Raw genomic sequence first — 23,090 nt, forward strand, 5'->3', positions numbered from 1 at the left:
TTTACATTCACCCTGCTCAAATTTCCGTCAGTGTGTCAGTGTCTTTACTCATTTTAAGAATGTTGTCCACTTAGTTGAGTCAGGTGTTTGAAATGCTGTAACAGAAAGACTTCAGGGAATTGTAAAAGTATCCATTACATATTTAAGCTGCAGTCCACATACATTATTAATCCTTGCAGTGTGCACTAACCCAGAGCATGTTATGTAACTGCAGTAACAGAGACCACGAGCTGAGCGGAGCTGCCTTTTACAGCTGGACTTAAATGTCACTGAGAGGCACTTTGGTTTACAGACACTAGAGTGGTCAAGTTTATAAATAATACAAAGAAAGAAAAGAGAACAATGAATACTTGAAAAATAAGTTTGTAACTAGCACCAGTGGTGGAGATTAACTAAATACTGGCACATTTATTTAGAGCTGCAATTACTAATTGATTAGTCGACAACTATTAAATTAATCGGCATCTAATTTGATTGATTTATCAGTTTGAGTAATTCTTGAAGAAAAAAAGTAAAAATCCTCTGATTCCAGCTTCTTAAATGCGAATATTTTCTGGTTTCTTTACTCATCTGTGACAGTAAACTGAAGATCTTTAGGTTGTGGACAAAACAAGACATTTGAGGACATCATCTCAGGCTTTAGGAAACACTCACTGACATTTTTTACTATTGTCTGATATTTTATAGACCAAAAATCAACTCGATTAATGGAAGAAATAATTGATGGATTAATCTGAATCAGTTGTTAGTCCCAGCCCTACATGTATTTGAGGACTAAATACAAAGTGTGGGTATTTTTTAATTTATTTAATGTTACTTTATACTTCTACTCCAACAAATTTAAATGCAGTGTGTTGTATTTTATACTTTTTCGGTTTTATAGGAAGCATATTTCCGCCCAAGAAAATAACAAAATCAGAGGTTTCTTTCTAAGTTATATGGAAATAAATATTGGATAATATTCTGTTTTTACTACGAGAAAAAAATGAGGTGTAAGATATGTTTTTAAATCAAAACTGTGAGATAATGAATCAAAACGTTAAATTTTTAGTCACATTGAAGGAACAGCAAAAATAATTATGACATTAACATTTTTTTATTTATAGTAAGTCATAAGACTTTAATTATGTTTTTTTATCTTTCCTTTTATATATTTATTTATTGGATCAACCTGGTGGAAATGGGCATCCACAGCTCAAAGCAGCCAAAAACAATCCAGGTATGAAAAGGCTTTGGACAAGACCAAAAAATAAAAAGTAAAAAAGGACAGCCCGATCTCTTCACAAAGGAACATTTCCTTTTCATTTTCACAGATAGTTTCATTCACCCTTGTGGGAAGCTTTATTTAGAAATGACATCCATGTGAATACTCTACTTTGAAATCCGGATCGTGTGCACGCTGCGCATTACCGCAGCTTCACCAGGAGCAGCAACGGTTTTCCGGTGCTCGTCTCTTTCGTCAACTGCGTAATATAGCTCAGCTGTGTGTGCTGGCTGGACTCCTGCTGGACGGACATGCGGAGGAGACGGAATGATAAAGCAGACTGATACATGGAGCCTTTTATGATCGCAAACATCTACAATGTCAGATGTTTTTAATGTAGGTGCCTTAAACCTCTGAATAGGAGCGCGCTGTCATTTTAGCGCCAGACGTTTTTGACCTCACCGTGAAGGAAAACATGATTGTAGCAGCACATATGCGGAGGACGCCAGGAGAAGCATCGTAGCGGGGAGAAACGTAAGCTTGACATTTAAATTATCTTTGTTGTTTATCATTAGGTGAGTTAGTGTCTTTGTTATACAGATCTGTTGGTGAAGTATGTTTTTAATTTGATCAAACCGTTTGATTGTACAGAGGAACCTCAGTAATGCAGCCTTAAGTCTCCTACCTCATCTCCTACCTCTTAAATGTTTGGTATCCTAAGTTTTGAGGCTGTACTTTATGCTGTTGTATTGTAGTTGTGTTTGTAGTCTTTTATTCCTAGATGCTTTACTCGAGTACCTCAATTTTTTGGTACTTGCCCCATTTAATCCCAACTTTTTTCCCGTACATAAAACTATCCAATCCATCTGTCATTGATAACCCCTTGAAATAATCAATCAGTATTTTTTCAAATTGTCATAAAGTATGTTAAAATGTGTTTTATGGTCTGTTACAATTGTGACCGGTGGGATAATGTGCTGTATCTACCATTTGTTGACCAAACTAACATAATCTCCTCTGCTTTCTTTAACATTCTTATCCCAGCTCAGTTATTAAAACTCTGTCACTGGCACTCTCCACTCAAATGCTCCATCACAGCGCAGAGTGACTACTTTACATGTCAAAAAGCCTTTATACATACATATATCACCGCTTTGTCAGTGGCCTTTTACGTTCGTGACATGTTAGGAATTCTTGTGCGTCTGCTGTTTACGCTCCAGGACATACTGCCAATACTGGGATGTCAACAAAAGCACATGGTTAGCTTTAGAAAAAATCTTGTTTTGGCATTCGGGGAACAAACACTGGGCTCTGGGATGAAAGTCCAGGGCTTGTTAACCCGTCCACCAACCCTATATGGACTTTCCTGCCTCTTACATTACCTCAATAACAGCAGCGTTTCTTACTTTTTACTCTTGTGTGAACTGCTTATCATCAAAAAAAAATTTCAGCAGTGATTCCCACGTTAAATGAAAGCTTACATTCTTGGCTTGAAATGGGCACCTCTTTCATTTTTACAACTTATTGAAACAAGAAGTAAGACGACTGACCCTGTGATGGGGTTGGTATCCTATTGATATCAATGGGGTTTCAGAAAAAAAGAGATAAAAAAAAATGGATAACTTTTTAGTTTTTTAAGATAGAAACACCAAATAAGTTTTGAAAAGAATACCACCTCCATAATAGTCCTCGTCGGTGCCCCTTGTGTTTGAACCATGAATTTGAACAAGCTGATTGTTTTAATTATCCTCTGTAATTAAAGAGTAAAATGAAGGAATTTACAGTGCTTAAAAAAATCTAGCCTCACAATTCATAATGAATATAACATTAAATGAAACAGTGAGACTGGAACAGATTAATCTTCATCACAATATGACTAGGAACTTCTGTTAAAATGTCAAACAGCCGAGGTTGAAGTATGTTACTGTTTAGATGAAGAACTAAACTAACATTGTGTGTGTGTTTATCAGAAACACTTGAGAACATGTGGACTTATAACATGTCTGCCATACCAATTGTCTTTCTGAATTGTCACACATAATAGCCGACCCCAACTGACCTCTTGACGAACAGTTTAAGCTAAAGGTTGACTCAAATCAAAGCTATTACCTTCAACTGTTTGATATCAACATAGTGTCACAGCGCAATCTAATGATGTCATAACATCAGTCACAGAAGACATGTTACTTATTTAGGTGATAATAAGTAGGATGTCGGGTTTTAAATGCAGGACTTTTACTTGTAAATGAGTATTTCCACATTAAACTATTAGTTCTTTTTAGTCAAAAATCAGAGTACTTTTTCCTGTCAGTGGTATTTTTAGTCTTACAAAATGCATCAAAGGAATACTTCAGCCCACAAAGGACCATTTGTTAATCAATTAACCACTCCCTGTTTCATTGAATCTGTGAGGAAGACTTTTTGCTCTCAGCCCCCCCTCCATGGTCAACAAAGAATCCAAAAACAGAGGGAAGTCTTGATGAAAGGCATGGATGGCCGCATTTAACAACAGCAAAACTTTATCGAAACATCTGTTTACAGACTCTAACAACACTTAAAAACTTTGGTGTTTTTAAAGGGTTAGTTAGTATTTAAACTTACTGATGGAGGCAATGATAGACCAGCAGCTCCTGTGTGAAAGATAAGGTTTTTGTCACTGAAGTTTGGCTTTGAAGATGGCATAGATAAGTTTGAGTTTAAGCTCAGTTCCCCAGCAGAAAGGGCTGTTTGTTGGGGGAAAAACTGAGCAAAGAAATGGATAAATGAGACTTGGGTTATACTGTACAAGTCATGTGAGAGTTTGTAAACATGTGATTTAATTTAATTTTGCTGTTTAAAACACCTATGACATCAATTCATTAGGAAATGTTCTCAGTTTTTTTTTATTCTTCGTTCACCATGGAGGCATGGAAAAAAAAGTTTTCCTTATAAAGTCAGCGTAACATGAGTTGAGTAATTGATTTACAAATGGTCGTTTAGGGGCTGAAGTATTCCTTTAATGGTGTTTTCACATAGAGTCCTTTTAAAACAAACCAAACTCAGTCCTCTTAAAGTGCACCAAAAAGTGGACCAACAGAAAAGGGACTCAGTTCTTTTTGTGTTCACATTGTCAGTCCATTTGGAGAAAGACTTTCTCTTATGGTCAACCTCAGCTCTGATTGGGCCCTCAGTCCTCTTTCTGTTCACGCTAGAGTCTACATAGTTTTGTTTTTCCTTTGACGTGGCACTGCAGTGCAGTTATGAAGCCTCTCACTTTCAGATGAACTTAAAATTGGAGGAAAACCTTAGTGTTTCTGTGCTGTAGACTGTTGCCGTTTGATGTATTCTACATTCCACATCGGGAGACGTGCGGTACCTTCTGTGGATCCAAACTACTCATTGTCCTGCGTCCTTGCAAGCATTACAGTCCAACACAGTTTCGCCTGTTTTTTCAAGCGTCCCAGGGCAACAGCATGTGATCTAGAGGGCTAAATACAATTGCAAAGAGCAAAGTGAACCTGAAGCGCCTTGTGTTCACAGTGCACAGGTTAAGTGAACCACATTGTGGACTTGAAGCTAAAAGGACCAAGTGTAAAAATACCCTAAGTCTCTTTTAGGGTCCTTTTCAGCCCTCTAAACGGACTCAAAGCAGGGACATTTTTTGCGCATATGTGAACACCTGAAGACAGCTCAGACCCCTCTGTGGTTCACTCAACCTGTGCACTGTGAACACAAAGGATCACTTTGCTATTTGCCATTGTATTTAGCCCTGTAGTTCGCATGTTATTGCACTGGAACACCTGAAAAGACAGACAAAACCACGTCAGCCTGTGACACTTACAAGGATGCCAGTCGTGGAGTAACTTGGTCCATGAAAGATACTGCATGTCTTCAGATGTGGAATGTAGAATAGGTCAAATGGCAACAGTCTACAGCACAGAAACACTGAGGTTTTCCTCCAATTTTAAGTTCATCTGAAAGTGAGGGGCTTCATAACCGCTCTGCAGTGCCACGTCAAAGGAAAAACAAAACTACATCGATATAGTGTGAACAGAGAGAGGACTGAGGCCCCATCAGAGCTGAAGTTGACCAGAAAGAGAACTGAGTCCTCTTTGAAATGAACTGACAATGTGAACACAAAATGAACTGAGTCCCTTTTCTATTGGTCCACTTTTTGGTGCACTTTTAAAGGACTATATATTAAAGCCAACAGAACTTTATTTCTTTTAAACTGAAAACAGGAAGATGATGTTTAGCTGATCAGAGCTTTGATCTGTATTAGCAATCTATGTGTGTTTTGCATGCTCATTTTCATAAGCTCCACCTACCACTGAGCCTTTGAGCTCCATCACTGTTGCATGACAATCATTCAGCACAGGCAGGAGAGAGGCCTTCAGAGCAGCAGCAGCAGAGATGAAGTCCAGGAGACCCCCTGATGGGGGTTATGGCTGGGTAGTGGTCATGTCGGCCTTTTTCATCATGGGCCTCACTGGTGCCGTCCTCAAGAACTTCGGCCTCTTCTTCCTGGACATCCAGAGTCACTTTGGAGTCCTGACCAGTACCACGTCATGGGTCACCTCCACTACCATCGCCATGTTTCATCTTGGAGGTAAAGACACGGTTGGATTTTTATTTTTTTATTTTTTTGTACTCCAGATTTTTTTGATAGTGGTGTTTTCATTTCCTCCTCAGCTCCACTGGCCAGTGCGCTGACCTTACGGTTTTCTCAGAGGGTGGTCATCATAGTCGGAGGTCTGCTGTCTGCCACGGGGATGTTGATGGCGTCTTTGGACCTCGGTTTGCCGTGCCTCTACCTCACCATGGGCATCCTGCAAGGTAGCACACTCAGGACACACTGTGGACCTCAGGAATGATTACCGCATTTTTTCTTTTTACTTATTTTGGTGTTCTGAGACACTTGTTGGGCCATTTAGTCACGGCATTCATTGTTCTCTGACTTTAAGGCTTTTTTTTAAATAATTTTAGATTGTCTGACATTTGATTTTGATTTGATATCACTTTATTATCAAGACAGAAGTGATCATCTTTGGCCCTGATCACCTAGCAAGGGAATTTCAACCCTTTTATTGGTCCTCTGGCAACTAATATAAAATCTACAGTGAGAAGTTTAGGCATCACTTTTGATTCTCAGTTGAACTTTGAACCACATGTCAATAATCTAATTAAATCCTGCTACTTCCACCTAAGAAATATTATCAAAATCAAATCAGCTGTGTCTTTTCCTGACTTAGAAAAGCCTGTTCATGCTTTTGTATTCTCACGCCTCGACTACTGTAAAGCTCTGTTTACATGCCTCAGTAAATCCTCAGTACCTCGGCTTCAATTAGTGCAGAATGCTGCAGCTTGTGTTTTAACTGGGACAAATCGTGGGGCACATAGTACATAAGGCTGGTCAAGTGCTGTGTGAGGATTTGAACTAAATGATAATATACTGAAAATGTTCAGGGTTTGGACGGTTACAGTAAGCATTTTGATGACACCTTGGCCTCTGGGAAATTGTAATCAGCATTTTTTACTTTTAGTCTGACAAGTCTTAGACAAAACAGTTAAGTATTTCACTGGGAAAATAATCAACCTGATAATCTGTAATGAAAATAATAGTTAGTTGCAGCTCTGATACATATGTCACCTGTTTTCACCTAATAATTCTTCCACAGAAATCAGATTCTTTTAGTGGCATTTTTATACCCATATGGCACAAAATATTTTTGTAGCTGGGTGGTTTAAAGGTGACCACTTTGTTTGGTTGAAGGGAAAGTTCACACCAAAATCAAAATAACATACCTTTCCTCTTACCTGTAGTGCTGTGTATCAGTCTAGATTGTTTTGGTGTGAGTTGCCGATTGTTGGAGATATCTGCCATAGAGATGTCTGCCGTCTCTTGAAAATAATGGAACTAGATGACACTCTGCTTGTGGTGCTCAAGCAGCAAAAAATTATATTTGAAAGGTTCAACAGCAGTGTCTCTTTCCAGGAATCATGACCCAGTTTCTCAACATAATCCACAGACCTTGTTGTGAGCAGTTTCATGTAGGAACTGTCACAATGCTGGAATTTCTAACTTCGATATAATACCTTAAAAAATATTCATGTTCAATACCATTTTTGATACCAAAGAAAATCTTTGAACAAAAAAACCTGCAAACTGCTCTTGCTCAGCTTCACAATTTATTAATAACACTAATGTTTGGGTCTTCCTGGACCTTCGTCAAGAGTGTTCAACACCATTTCTTACAACATTGAGTTTAAATGGAAACTGCTCCACCCATCTCATGTGCAAAAGGGTGGGGGAATTCATAATACCACAGAAAATAAATTGATATTGAGGGCTTAGAATAAAAAATATATATATATTAAAAGATAAATATAACAAGGCTGTGTTTGTCAACTCGCTGTTGGAGGGAATTCTGGAGTGGGAAAGTAGTATCTGCTACTACTACTTTCACAGGAACAAAAGGGCACACCCACCTTTCACTGGCAACAGCAGGGAAATGAGTATTGAAACCATTTCAAATATTCAGAACAATATGCATCAATAAAACAATATTTTTGACGACACTAGTAGGAATCATTTTCTTTCATTGTTAAGAAGGAAGCATGCATCTCTTCAAGGATGAGAGGCTTGTGCTTGTAACAGCACAAGGGGTAAACATTAATGGCATCCTTCGCTGTGCTGTAATGTTAGCTAGATGAGCTAGCAGTAGATGCACGCTTCCTTCTGCACAGTAATATGGTTGGTGGGTGTAGTTCAGTAGAAAGAAAATAGTTCCTACATCAAACTGCTCACAACAAGGTCTGTGGATTATCTTGAGTAACTGGGTCATGATTTCTGAGGGGACATTGCTTTTGAGTTCCTCAAATTCATTTTTGGTGCTTTTAGCACCACAAGCTGAGTGCCATCTAGTTCTATTGTATCACAGAGACAGCAGACATCTCTACGGCCGATATCTCCAACACTCTACAACTCAAAGCAAAGCAATCTAGACTGATAGATAGCACCGGAGGTGAGGGGGAAAATATGTATTTTTGATTTTGAGGTGAACTGTCCCTTTAATACATCATTAGAGGACCCCATTCAATCAATCAATCAATTTTATTTATAAAGCCCAATATCACAAATCGCAATTTGCCTCACAGGGCTTTACAGCACACTACATCCCTCTGTCCTCCATTCTTCCTAAAAGAAATTAGATGGTTAAAGGTTTCCATCTTGTGTTTCCAGGGACGGGCATTTGCTTCGCGTGGATCCCTGCCAACAGCATGGTGAGCCACTACTTTGTACGGTGGCGCCCCATCGCCTACGCCATCGCCAGCTCAGGGGAGTGTGTCTTCGCTGTCTTGTTCAGCCCCTTCTTCCAGTGGCTGATTGAGAGATACGGCTGGCAGGGTTCTCTGCTCATCATCGGAGGCCTTCAGCTCAACTTGTGTGTCTGCGGCGCTCTTATGAGACCGTTGCCAACAGTCCAGAGCCCGATACAGGAAACCAAAGACAATCTAGAAGGCGACGCTGCTGTGCTCCCACCAAAGAGGAAGGTTATCTTCCAATTCTCCCTGATGAGAAAACCTGAACTACTCTTCTACATCCTGTTTGCCATCTTTGCGGCGGCAGGGTTTTTCATCCCACCTCTCTTCCTAGTGCCTTTTGCCAACAGTTTGGGGATGGATCAGTACTGGCCAGCCTTGATCCTCTCCGTCCTGGCATCTGCGGACCTGGTGGGGAGGCTGCTCTGTGGGTGGATAGCCAACATGAGGCTGCTGAGGAACCTGCAGCTGCTCACCATGGTGGCAACTCTGCTGGGGGTGGTTCTTCTGCTGCTGCCTGTCAGCCACAACTTCTGGGTCATCTTGGTCTTTGCCTCGCTCTACGGATTCCTGTTCGGCTGTGTGGTGGCCATTCACGTCACCTCCATCGTGGACATTGTAACCCTGGAGGGATTCGACAGTGGACTGGGGCTCTTTATGCTTTTCAGGAGCATCGGTGGCTTCATCGGTCCACCTGCTGCAGGTGAGCAGTCCGTGTTTAGATTGTCAGGTAAAAACAGAGTTTACAAAGGTGTTTGACAGACAGGGCAAAAGTAGAAACAGGATAGGTTACATAGAAGGAAGGAAGCACTACTTGGCTGTGATGTCTGGTCCAACAGGTGCTCTTTGGTGAGGGAGGTCAAAGTTGAAGATCCCAGAAGTCTCAAATTAATGCAGACAACTATGGAAAAAACAACCAAGGCACTCAGACTTCAGGTGAAACAATCTCCATATTTATTCTTTAAGCATAGGCAGTCTAACTCTACGACTCTAGGTCTCCGTCAAATCTAATTAAATCAAATCAAGTTTATTCATATAGCACATTTAAAAACAACTGCAGTTGACCACAGTGCTGTACAAATTTGAAGAATGACACACAAATATGTAGCAATAAAACACATACACAAAGATAAAACAGAATAACAACGGTACGAACAGTTACATACGTAAAAAAAGATTATAAAATACTAAAATATTAAAATCTCTTCGAACAACCCAAGGCCATTGAAAACGTGCGTTTTAAGATTTGTCTTAAAAATGTCAATTGAGGGAGAGCGTTTGATAGCGAGCGAAGAGGGTCGGCGAATCAAACAGGATACTCAAAAGGCAGTCTAACAGAAAGCCAAACAGTCCTACCAATCATAAGGACACCAAATTAAGGTAAGGAATGTTTGCAGCCTAAACAAATATTAAACAATGAAGGATAAATACACGTTTTGGCTCCTACACCATCTACATTTAATGCAGTGCTTCTGAACAAAATTATTATAGATTTAATAATAAGATACAGGGTTATTGGACTTTTATTGCACACGCATGAGACTGAAGCTATTAAAATCCGATAGGCGTGGGTGCTTCAGTTGTCTTCAAGGGCTGCTCTAAGTTTTACATGCTACCCGATGTCACTGTGTTTGCTGCTTTTGCTTCAAATATTTTTCGGTATGAATAGAAAGAAAATTCTGAAACTTCATCCGACCATTTCTACTGATGCCAAGAGGAAAATCAGCTCAAAAAATAGACACAACAAAGGGCGGAAAAAGTAAAACTACACTAAAAATCAAAATTATAATTTTAAAAAACCTGGGGTAAGGATTTATTTGCTTTATATGTGAACAAACAACAGACATGCAATAAGAACATTAATAAAGTTTATTACCATCAACTGAATATTTACTTTCATCCTCCATGTTTCTACATTTATGACATCAGCTCGGCAACTCATGTACCAACACTTTCATCAACTTACCCAGTTGTTGTTCTGACAATGAGAGTGCGTTACTACATAAATCTTCCAAGACAGAAACCATTTCCAATTATTCTGACGCAGCATGAATGCAGAGTTGTTATAGGGAAAAGAAGAACTGTCCCATTTATACCCAAGGAAATATTCGCTCATTATTACAATGAATTGATGCTTTTCTATTTTCCCTCTTATTAAGACCAAGTTACATCTGTCTTTCTGTGAAACCTCAGAGAAAATAATTAGGAAATTAGTTTAAAAAAAAATGTTACCACACACGGTCTAATTTAATGTTTATAATGTCTGTGAAATGTAATAAAGTTTCTGATTTAGATAAGCAAATATTCTGATCAAAGAAAGACTTAATATTTAGTGTCAAATTTAAATACTTTCTTGCACACTTTCCAATAGTCACACATTTTACTTTGTGCTCAGATGCAACACACTCAGGTTTAGAGAGGAAAGATTCCCACCAGCAGGATTTGCTGACATAAAGAAACTGAACCAACTGAACTTTCCCTGACCATTGTCAACATTGTTGTACGAGACTGACCAGCTGGTGTGCATAGTTAGTGGGTCTTTTAGTTCCAGGTGAATTCAGAAAAACAGACATTAATCTTCACTGACTGTGACCTGACTGACACACATTAGTTTGTCACCTGCATGTTTCAGCCGTGCTAGCAGTGTGAAATTATGATGGGTCTGTCGGCCTAGACTGGAATATTGGATGGGCCGTCTTTGAATTTGATAATGCATTCATGTCTCTCACAGGATGAATTTTAATTACTCAGGAGATCTTTTAATATTTTATCCTGCATCAAAATTTTACTTTGTCCAACACTTTAATTTGTCACCAAATTCCTGCAAAAGTAGTGACACTGACACACTAAACTAAGATGAAATAGTGAACATTCTACCTGCCGTCAGCATGTGAGTATTGTCATTGAGAGCATTTTGGCATGCTGCCATTACAGTTAAGCTTAAAGCACTGCTGCACCTCAGCATAGCCTCACAGAGCTGCTGGTGTGGCTGTACAACATAGTTTCTCAAAGTGCGGCTGCAGGCACATGGCGTCTGTCAAACTAAAAAAGCCACTGGTTGCATGGGAAGTATCACAGGAATTACGTTAATAGATAGTTAGCAATTTAGGTGGAATTGAGATACAAAAGATGTTTAAGTGGCGCTCAGTCATCATCAAAACTTTGAGAATCCTGCTCTTAGTCTCTTTTGTGCAGGTTGTTTTTTGATATTTGAGTCAATGCAATATTACAGCCATTTCAGCAGTTCATCAGAAAGTGCTAAAAGTGTGGTTTATGTCATTGATGTCATATAATCATTACTTTCTGTTTTTGTGAATAACAGAATCTCTTTTCGTTGATGGTATGATCAAAGCTTATTTCGTTCCAAAAAGAGACAAGTTACCATTTATCAAAGTGACTCCTATCCTTAGAAAATGACTTGCAGCACAAGGAAAAGGAATAACATGTACTGGAATAATTAGTTTACTTAAACAGACTCAAACTTCATTCATTCATTCATTCAAACCTTTATTTAAGACTAAGGAAATCAATTGATGGAGACCCTCATTTTCAGTGATGCCAAGCATGAACAAAGACATTAAAAACAACCAATAAGCAAACATGAACCATTATGCATATTAAATAAAACAAAAGTAATTATACAAAACAACAATAGCATAAATGATCACGAAAGTAGAAATGCAGCGTGATAAACAGGTTCAGGTTACTTGTTAAGGTGTGTTAAGGTGTAGATGTATATCTAAAAGCATTTACACTCAATTAAAACAAGATGTGAAATAAGGCATTTAAACAGCCATAATGGTGGCGGAGTGTCCAAGTTTAAGGTCTTTTGCAGATTATTCCATGTATAAGGAGCTCTGTAAGAGAATGTCATTCTTCCTGGTTCATGTCTGATTAAGGGAGTGTGTAGTAACAATCTGTTCTGTGAACGAGTGCCAAGATCATCTGAGGTCAGAGTTAAAAGGGATAAATATAGGGTGGAAGCATCTGCGTCGAAGCTTTATAAAAGAACAAACACTGATGCTGTTCCCGCCTCACAGCCAACTGTTTGCCAGCCAGCCTTTCGGTTAAAGTGGCAGTGATGGGTGCTGTAAGATCACCTGTTATGAACCTTAGGGCTCATAGACTCACAACATCCAGTGATTTTAGTGTAGAGACAGACTGATTTTTTACGATCACCCACACAGTGTCTTGACCCAGTGCAGCACTCCATAATGTTTTCCTCACTGAAATGGCGCAGACTTGTCACTGCAGGTCTGCACTCTCCTGAGGAAACAGATACGTGTCATCATTTATTCATCAGCTCTGGCACACTGTGATCATGTGTTCCTTGTTCTTCTGTATCTCTTGTACAGGCTGGCTGGTGGACCAGACAAACGACTACAGCGCCGCCTTCTACCTCTCAGGCCTCTGCCTCATCTCATCTGCAGTGTTCGTCGTGGTGGTCGACCGCCTCATTCAGAGGAGGAAATCAGTGGAGGCAAGCTCATCAGGTGATCATGCAGGACAACTCTGAGGCAGGAATAGTCAAGTGAGACTCTGTTACACAAGGATTTTTTTAATCAGATGATCAGCCCAAGGTGCCAGAAAAACTCGTTTAGTGTTTGATCACATGCAAAATGCTAAGTGGTTCGACTGAGTTTGTGTTGGGATGCAGGTTTAGGTCATGAACCCAATCTGGGACTGAAAGGGCACAGACAGGTTTTCCATCTCTGCGTGGCAGTATTTTTCACAGGTCAAAACACCCTCTGGATTTTTTTGAAACTGCTCTGTGTTTAAGTTTGCAGCCAACAGCAAAAAAGAAAAGGTTGTAACCACGAAACACTCTGGTGTGCGTTGATTACGTTTTAAGTCTGTCATGTGAAATATAACACCAAACATTTTCCTTTTTTCTGGGGAAATCTTTCAAATGCCTCTGACTTAAGCTTTATAAGGAGACACTAAATCAAATCCTGCTTCTTTCTTTTTTTTAACCATAAAGTCTTACATGTTAAAGAACACGTGCATCACAAAGACACTCCAAGGACAAACAGAAATGGGATCCTGTACATTTTTGACAGCATGCAATTATACATTTTGTTCTGTAAATGTTTGTGACCATAAGTGTTTACATTGCAAGCTGTTGACAGTCTGCAGGATCCAAACGTTTCTTTTTGCCCTGAAGGACCTCAGAATCTGAACAAATTCACTGGCTGACAGCCAGACCTATGAGCGTTAACTCTGTAACAATGCAGCAGACAGGCTCAGACTCATACTATAGCTGTGTCCTTAAAGGGAGAGTTCACCCCAAGATCAGCAATACATATTTTTTGTCTTGTCTGTAGTGCTACTTAACAATCTAGAATCTAGATTGTTTGGGGATATCGGCCATAGACGTGTCTGCTTTCACTCTAATATAATGGAACTAGATTGCACCCAGCTTGTGGTGCTCAAAGTACAAACAAAAACAAAACATTCAACAGCAATGTCTCTTTACAGAAATCATGACCCAGTTACTCAAGATAATCCACAGACCTTAGCCGTTTCATGTAGTTACTGTTTCCTCCTGAGTCTTTTCCTATCGAAACTCAGAGAAAGGCGTGCATCTACTGATGGACGAGAGGCTTGCACTGGTGACAGCACAAGATTGAAACATTAATGGCGTCCTCGGCTGAGGTGTAACATTAGCTAGCTCAGTTTTGCTAGGTAGATGTACACTTCTTTCTGATGCAGTTGGCGTGTGTAGTTTGGTAGACGGAAAATTCTTCCTTCATGAAACTGCTCACAACAAGGTCTGTGGATTATCTTGAGTAATGGGGTCATAATGGATTTTTCAAATGATTTTTTTCGGCACTTTGAGCACCACAAGCCAAGTGCCAGCTAGTTCCATTATATTTGAGAGAAGGCAGACATCTCTACAGCTGATTTCTCCAACACTCTGCAACTCACACCAAAACAATCTAGACTGATAAATAGCACCACAGGTAAGAGGGAAAAAATGTATATATTTAATTTATTTTGAGGTGAACTGTCCTTTCAAATGTCACATGCAGTAGTTTTCATGTTAAACACTGATCATCACAGTCTGTGTTTTTACAGCAGCAGGACGATGTTTATGGGACAGACTCAAAATAGACTTCAGTAGCTGTGTTTAATGAAGGAACATTTTACACAGTGTGAGAATTTTCCTCATTGGCTTATTTTTAATAGTTTTATTTAAAAAACAATGGAGCTCTATGACATCGAAAAATAAGATATATCAGGTAATACTTGTTATATTATTGTTGATTTTAGTCTTTCCATGTGATTTGTTGGCAATAAGAGACACAGAATATCACCAGACTGATCCTGTGTGTGTTTTCACAGTATATATAACAGATAAGTTTTGAAAGAACCAGCCATATGAATGTTTGTTTTTGTCCTCATAATGGAGCCTGTTGACTTTCTAACAAGTTGTCAGCACTACAGGAGACTTCTGAGTCATGCATTTTCAGAAGGAGCAGAAATGTTATTGTTCTGTTACTTTTTGTCAAGCTCAGAGACTCCCACATATCATCAGCACTGTAAACAGTATGTGGGTCAGGCTGCAGTGGGGAGCCATGGTAACTCTTCAGCTGTAAGTAAGTGGGGTGATAACTTAAGTGTTGGTTTTCTGTGTGACTGGTATGTTGATAGTATGAGTGGCTCTTTGAGGGCATATTGTGCTGTCAAAAGTCCTGGTGTAGCTTTAATTACTTTTTTAAAAATATGAATCCTGTCCAATCAAATTAGTTCCTTTTATGTAATAGAGACTAAAGGGATGAAATACTCAAATAAAATAAGGTTTGGTAACTTTTAACCACTTCAAATGTGAATTTTCTTATTGATATTTGAAAGATAACTTGAGATCCAGATAACTTTTGTTGTTCCTGTAGTACTGTAATATTAGTTTTCATACGTACAGCCCGCTCCACCCTTTTTTCTGCTTTCTCTTTTCAGGTTTTGTCTGAATATATGAAATCTCTCGTTAGTCCTTGTTAAGTTCAAAATGCTACATTTTACAAAATAAATCACTGCACTGATGGTTTTAAACACGTCTCACATATCTTTACTTCATTTTCATCTCTATCTTTTATCTTATCTGCCTTGAGCACTCCCAAAGCTAAATACAAGTCTCAAACAGCTGGCTCAAACTCTCAGGAGCTGCCCAACACAACATGACACTGATACCAGGATGATGATATTATTAGTGGCTTTTAGGAATCTGAGGTATGTGCTGTACAAATTCCTCAGGAGTTGAAGAACACTTTTGCACCCTAATTATCGAATCAGTATAAGCCCTCACACTAAGCTTGTTCCACATGGCTTAATACTTTGTGTTGGAGCATTAATATTAAATGATCAAAAGAAAATAATTTTGCAACTATTGTAATTATTGTTCTCAAAAAACGTCATGTATAGTATGTTAAAAAATGTCATAGTATAGTATGATAAGACAAATCATAGTATAGTATGATAAAAATAGTCATAGTATTGATAAAAAAATCTCATGCTATACTATGATATATTGTGTTTTATAATTTAAAAAGGGTCATCATAGAGTATGATGAAAAAAAGTCATAGTACAGTGTGTTAAAAAAAATCATAGTATTTTATGATAAAAAACAAATCAGTTTAGTATGTTATAAAACTCATAGTATAGCATGTCGAAGAAAACTAATAAAAACATAGTATAGCATGTCAAAAAAAAACCTGATAAAAACGTCATAATGTAGTATGTCGAAAAAAGTCATAGTATAGCATGTTGAAAAAAACTGATAAAAATATATATATAATATATAATACTATATTGACTTTTTTCGACTTGCTATAGGGTGAAAAAAGGGGATTTCCGCACACTTAAATTTGCACTAAAATTCACATGATGTTGTGTTGATGTGAATTTTAGTGCAAATTTAAGTGTGCGGAAATCCCCTTTTTTCATTGTGGACTTTTTAGTTGTTTTTCCAGCACCTTAACCAAGACTTGGCTGGGTTGAGCGGCAGTCCTCCCTCAGTTTCTAGACTTGCTATAGGGTGAAATTTTTTCAGGTTTTTTTCAACATGCTATACTATGACGTTTTTGTGTTTTTTCGACATGCTATACTATGACTTTTTTCAACATGCTACATTATGACATTTTTATCAGTTTTTTCGACATGCTATACTATGACGTTTTTATCACTTTTTTCAACATGCTACATTATGACATTTTTATCATTTTTTTCGACATGCTAAACTATGACGTTTTTATCAATTTTTTCTACATGCTATACTATGACTTTTTTATCAGTTTTTTCGACATGCTATACCATGACGTTTTTATCAGTTTTTTTCGACATGCTACATTGACTTTTTTCGACATAGTATGCTATGACGTTTTTATCCGTTTTTACCACAGGCTATACTTTGACTTTATCGACACACTATACTATGACATTTTGATCAGTTTTTTCGACATTCCATACTATGACCTTTTTATCAGTTTTTTCAACCTGCTATACTTTGACTTTTTCGACATACTATACTATGACCTTTTTATCAGTTTTTTCGACATGCTGTACTATGACGTTTTTATCAGTTTTTTTCGACATGCTACATTGACTTTTTTCGACATGCTATACTATGACCTTTTTATCAGTTTTTTCGACCTGCTATACTTTGACTTTTTTCGACATACTATACTATGACGTTTTTATCAGTTTTTTCTACATGCTATACTATGACTTTTTTATCAGTTTTTTCGACATGCTATACCATGACGTTTTTATCAGTTTTTTTCGACATGCTACATTGACTTTTTTCGACATGCTACATTAACTTTTTTCGACATAATATGCTATGACGTTTTTATCCGTTTTTACCACATGCTATACTTTTACTTTATCGACACACTATACTATGACATTTTGATCAGTTTTTTTCGACATTCCATACTATGACCTTTTTATCAGTTTTTTCGACCTGCTATACTTTGACTTTTTTCGACATACTATACTATGACTTGTTTTCAACATACTATACTATGACGTTTTTATCAGTTTTTTCGACATGCTATACTATGACGTTTTTATCAGTTTTTTCGACCTGCTATACTTTGACTTTTTTCGACATACTATACTATGACGTTTTTATCAGTTTTTTCAACATGCTATACTATGACGTTTTTATCAGTTTTTTCGACCTGCTATACTTGGACTTTTTTCGACATGCTATACTATGACGTTTTTATCAGTTTTTTCGACATGGTATACTATAACTTTTTTCGACATGCTATACTATGTTTTTATCAGTTTTTTTTCGACATGCTATACTATGACGTTTTTATCAGTTTTTCGACATGCTATACTATGACTTTTTTCTACATGCTATGACATTTTTATCAGTTTTTTCGACACAGTATACTATGACGTTTTGATCATTTTTTTCGACATACTATACTATGATGTTTTATCACTTTTCGACATCCTATACTATGATGTTTTTCTCAGTTTTTTATGTATAGTATGTATAGTGACGTATATAAAACATCTAGTATAGCAAGTCTAAAAAAGTCAATATAGCATGTTGAAAAAAACTAATAAAAACGTCATCGTATTGCATGTCGAAAAAAGTGAGAAAAACATCATTGTATTGTATGTCGAAAAAAGTGATAAAACGTCATAGTATAGTATGTCGACAAAAGTCATAGTATAGCATGTCGAAAAAAGTGATAAATATGTCATAGTATAGCATGTCAAAAAAAGTCATAGCATAGTATGTCAAAACAAACTGATAAAGACATCATAGTATAGTGTGTCGAAAAAAACTGATAAAAACGTCATAGTATAGCATGTCGAAAAAACTGATAAACGTCATAGTATAGTATGTTGAAAAAAAGTCTTAGCATAGCATGTTGAAAAAACTGATAAAAACGTCATAGTATAGTGTGTAAAAAAACCCGCATAAAAACGTCATAGTATAGTATGTCGAAAAAAATCATAGTATAGCCTTTCGAAAAAAACTGATAAAAACGTCATAGTATAGCATGTCGAAAAAACTGATGAAAACGTCATAGTATAGTATGTTGAAAACAAGTCATGGTATAGCATGTCGAAAAATACTGATAAAAATGTCATAGTATAGCATGTCGAAGAAACACAAAAACGTCATAGTATAGTTAGTCGAAAAAACTGATAAACGTCATAGTATAGTATTTTGAAAAAAGTCATAGTATAGCATGTCCAACAAAAACTGACAAAAACGTCATAGTATAGCAAGTCGAAAAAATCAATAGAGCATGTTGAAAAAACACAAACGTCAAAAAAATCAATAGAGCATGTTGAAAAAACACAAACGTCATAGTATAGTTTGTCGAAAAACTGATAAAAATGTCATAGTATAGTATGTTGAAAAAACTGATAAACGTCATAGTATAGTATTTTGAAAAAAGTCATAGTATAGCATGTCCAACAAATATTTTGAAAAAAGTCATAGTATAGCATGTCCAACAAAAACGTCATAGTATAGCAAGTCGAAAAAATCAATAGAGCATGTTGAAAAAACACAAACGTCATAGGATAGTTTGTCGAAAAACTGATAAAAATGTCATAGTATAGCATGTCGAAAAAATTGATCAAAAGTCATAGAATAGTATGTCGAAAAACGGATAAAAACGTCATAGTATAGTATGATGAAAAAACACAAAAACATCATAGTATAGCATGTCGAAAACACTGATAAAAACGACATAATGATAATAATTTTAATTTTATTTATAGGCGCCTTTCAGGACACTCACGGTCACCTTACAAGACACAGTAAAAAACAAAACAAGTGGCAATGGATCCATAGATTATAAAATCAAACATTTCAGTAATATACAAGAAAAGTTGATAAAATGACTAGACAAAATCATAATTATAAACACTAGGTATACAATAATCACAATAAAAGTATCAGTAATATGTATTTCTCGATTAAATCAGACTGAGTATGCCAGCTTGAAAAGGGGTGTTTTCAGATGGGATTTGAAAGTGGAAAGGGAGTCAATATTGCGAATGTTGTGCGGGAGAGAGTTCCATAGGCGAGGGACAGAACGGCTGAATGCTCTAGAACCCATGGTAGTCAGGCGGGCAGATGGTGATGTGAGCTTGAGTGCAGAAGAAGATCAAAGGGTACGGGAGGGTGTGTAGATGTGAAGGAGTTCAGACAGGTACAAAGGGGCTTGATTGTGAAGGGCCTTGAAGGTGAGAAGCAGAATCTTGAAATCGATGCGATATTTAACAGGAAGCCAGTGACGTTGCTGGAGAACAGGAGTGATATCATCCATGGAGGGGGTTCTGGTTATGATCAGGGCAGCTAATACTACATAGTATAGTCTGTTGAAAAAACTGATATAAACGTCATAGTATAGCATGTCAGAAAAAAGGCATACTATAGCATGTCTAAAAAACTGATAAAAAAAGGACATAGTATAGCATGTCGAAAAAAACTGATGAGGGCATCATAGTTAAGCATGTCGAAAAAAACTGATAAAAACCTCGTATGTCAAACAAACTAATTAAAACACAGTATATGTCGGAAAAAAGTCATAGTATAGCATGTCGAAAAAAAATGATAAAAACGTCATAGTATAGCATGTCGAAAAAAACTGATAAAAACGTCATAATATAGTATGTCGAAAAACCTGATTAAAAACGTCATAGTATAGTATGTCGAAAAACCTGATGAAAACATCATAGTATAGCATGTCAAAAAAAACTGGTAAAAACGTGATAGTATAGTATGTCGAAAAAACGGATAAAAACGTCACAGTATAGCATGTCAAAAAAAGACTGAAAAAATCATAGTATACCATGTTGAAAAAACTGATATAAACGTCATACTATAGCATGTCAAAAAAATCTGATAAAAATGTAAAAGTATAGTATGTCGAAAAACTGATAAAGTCGTCATAGTATAGCATGTCGAAAAAACTGATGGAAACGTCATAGTATACCATGTCGAAAAAAAAATGATAAAAACGTCATAGTATAATATGTCAAACACTGTTGTATAGTATGTCGAAAAAAAGTCAAAGTATAGCATGTCAAAAAAAACTGATAAAAACGTCATAGTATAGTATGGCGACAAACGAATGAAAACGTCATAGTATAGAATGTCGACAAAAACTGATAAAAACGTCATAGTATAGCATGTCAAAAAAAAACTAATAAAAACGTCATAGTATAGCATGTCGAAAAAAAATGATAAAATCGTCATAGTATAGCATGTCGAAAAAACTGATAAAAACGTCATAGTATAGTATGGCGAAAAAACTGATAAAAACATCATAGTATAGTATGGCGAAAAAACTGATAAAAATGTCACAGTATAGCATGTCGAAAAAAACTGATAAAAACGTCATAGTATAGCATGTCGAAAAAACCTGATAAAAATGTCATAGTATACAATTTCGAAAACACTGAAAAAAAGGTCATTGTATACTATGTCAAAAAAAGTCAAAGTATAGCATGTCGAAAAAAACTGATAAAAATGTCACAGTATAGTATGTCGAAAAAACTGATGAAAATGTCATAGTATAGTATGGCGAGAAAACTGATAAAAATGTCATAGTATAGTATGTTGAAAAAACTGATAAAAACGTCATAGTATAGTATGTTGAAAAAACTGATAAAAATGTCGTAGTATAGTATGTTGAAAAAACTGATAAAAATGTCATAGTATAGTATGGCGAGAAAACTGATAAAAATGTCATAGTATAGCATGTCGAAAAAAAATGATGAAAAAACATAGTATACAATGTCGAAAACACTGAAAAAAAGGTTATTGTATACTATGTCAAAAAAAGTCAAAGTATAGCATGTGGAAAAAACTGATAAAATCGTCATAGTATAGCATGTCGAAAAAAACTGATAAAAACGTCAGTATAGCATGTCGAAAAAACCTGAACAAAATGTCATAGTATACAATTTCGAAAACACTGAAAAAAAGGTCATTGTATACTATGTCAAAAAAAGTCAAAGTATAGCATGTCGAAAAAAACTGATAAAAATGTCACAGTATAGTATGTCGAAAAAACTGATGAAAATGTCATAGTATAGTATGGCGAGAAAACTGATAAAAATGTCATAGTATAGTATGTTGAAAAAACTGATAAAAACGTCATAGTGTAGTATGGCGAAAAAACTGATAAAAACGTCTTAGTATAGTATGGCAAGAAAACTGATAAAAACGTCATAGTATAGTATGTCGAAAAAACAGATAAAAACGTCATAATATAGTATGGCGAGAAAACTGATAAAAACGTCATAGTATAGTATGTCGAAAAAACTGATGAAAACGTCATAGTATAGCATGTTGAAAAAAAACTGATGAAAAAATCATAGTATACCATGCTGTATAGTATGTCGAAAAAAAAGTCAAAGTATAGCATGTCGAAAAAAACTGATAAAAACGTCATAGTGTAGTATGTCGAAAAAACTGATAAAAACGTCATAGTGTAGCATGTCGAAAAAACCGATGAAAAAGTCATAGTATAGCATGTTGGAAAAAAACTGATAAAAACGTCATAGTATAGCATGTCGAAAAAAAAAACCTGATAAAAACGTCATAGTATAGTATGTCGAAAAAAACTGATGAAAAGGTCATAGTATAGTATGTCGAAAAAACTGATAAAAATGTCATAGTATAGCATGTCGAAAAAAAACCCTGATAAAAACGTCATAGTATAGTATGTCGAAATAAACTGATAAAAACGTCATAGTATAGCATGTCGAAAAAACTGATGGAAACGTCATAGTATAGCATGTCGAAAAAAAAACTGATAAAAAACGTCATATTATAGCATGTCGAAAAAAACTGATAAAAACGTCATATATAGCATGTCGAAAAAAAAACTGATAAAAACGTCATAGTATAGCATGTCAAAAAAAAACTGTTGAAAAAATCATAGTATACCATGTTGTATAGTATGTCGAAAAAAGTCAGAGTATAGCATGTCGAAAAAAACTGATGAAAAACATCATAGTATACCACGTTGAAAAAACTGATAAAAACATCATGTCAAAAAAAAATTGAGGAAAAAAATCATAGTATACCATGTTTATATCAGTTTTTTCAACATAGTATGACATTTATATCAGTTTTTTCAACATGTTTCAGTTTTTTCAACATAGTACATAGTGTCGAAAAAAAATGATAAAAATGTAAAAGTATAGCATGTCGAAAAAAAAAGATAAAAATGTCGTAGTATAGCATGTTGAACAACCTGCTAAAAAAAGTCATAGTACAGCATGTCGAAAAATCTGATAAAATGTCAGTACAGTATGTTGAAAAAATTCAGTATGGTCTGTTGAAAAAACTGATGAACTACATAGTATAGTATGTTGAAAAAAGTTATAGTTTGTCGAAAAAATTCAGTATAGTATGTATATAGTATTATGGTAAAAAAAAGTCAGTCAGTATAGTTTACTAAAAAAATGTCATTGAAAAGTCAGCATAGAATGTCATTTATTAAAGTGTATATTTTGTAAAATTTTCATCATATAGAACACCATAAAAAGTCATCAAATGCCAATAAAAGTCCTCATTTGGTGAGGCACTTG

At 36.2% G+C, this 23,090-nt stretch overlaps 1 protein-coding gene across 1 annotated transcript; it reads left to right on the forward strand.

Annotated features, from left to right (window-relative positions):
- Positions 1-1,459: 1,459 nt before the first annotated feature.
- Positions 1,460-15,556, forward strand: zgc:114041 (uncharacterized protein LOC574425 homolog). The gene is made up of 5 exons (XM_050051543.1): positions 1,460-1,738; positions 5,557-5,792; positions 5,876-6,019; positions 8,427-9,209; positions 12,862-15,556. The coding sequence occupies exons 2-5, from the start codon at positions 5,597-5,599 to the stop codon at positions 13,020-13,022; spliced, it is 1,284 nt and encodes a 427-aa protein (XP_049907500.1). The 5' UTR covers positions 1,460-1,738; positions 5,557-5,596; the 3' UTR covers positions 13,023-15,556.
- Positions 15,557-23,090: the final 7,534 nt, after the last annotated feature.

This window comes from Epinephelus moara, chromosome 8 (genome assembly GCF_006386435.1).
Source record: "Epinephelus moara isolate mb chromosome 8, YSFRI_EMoa_1.0, whole genome shotgun sequence".
NCBI lineage: Eukaryota > Metazoa > Chordata > Actinopteri > Perciformes > Serranidae > Epinephelus > Epinephelus moara.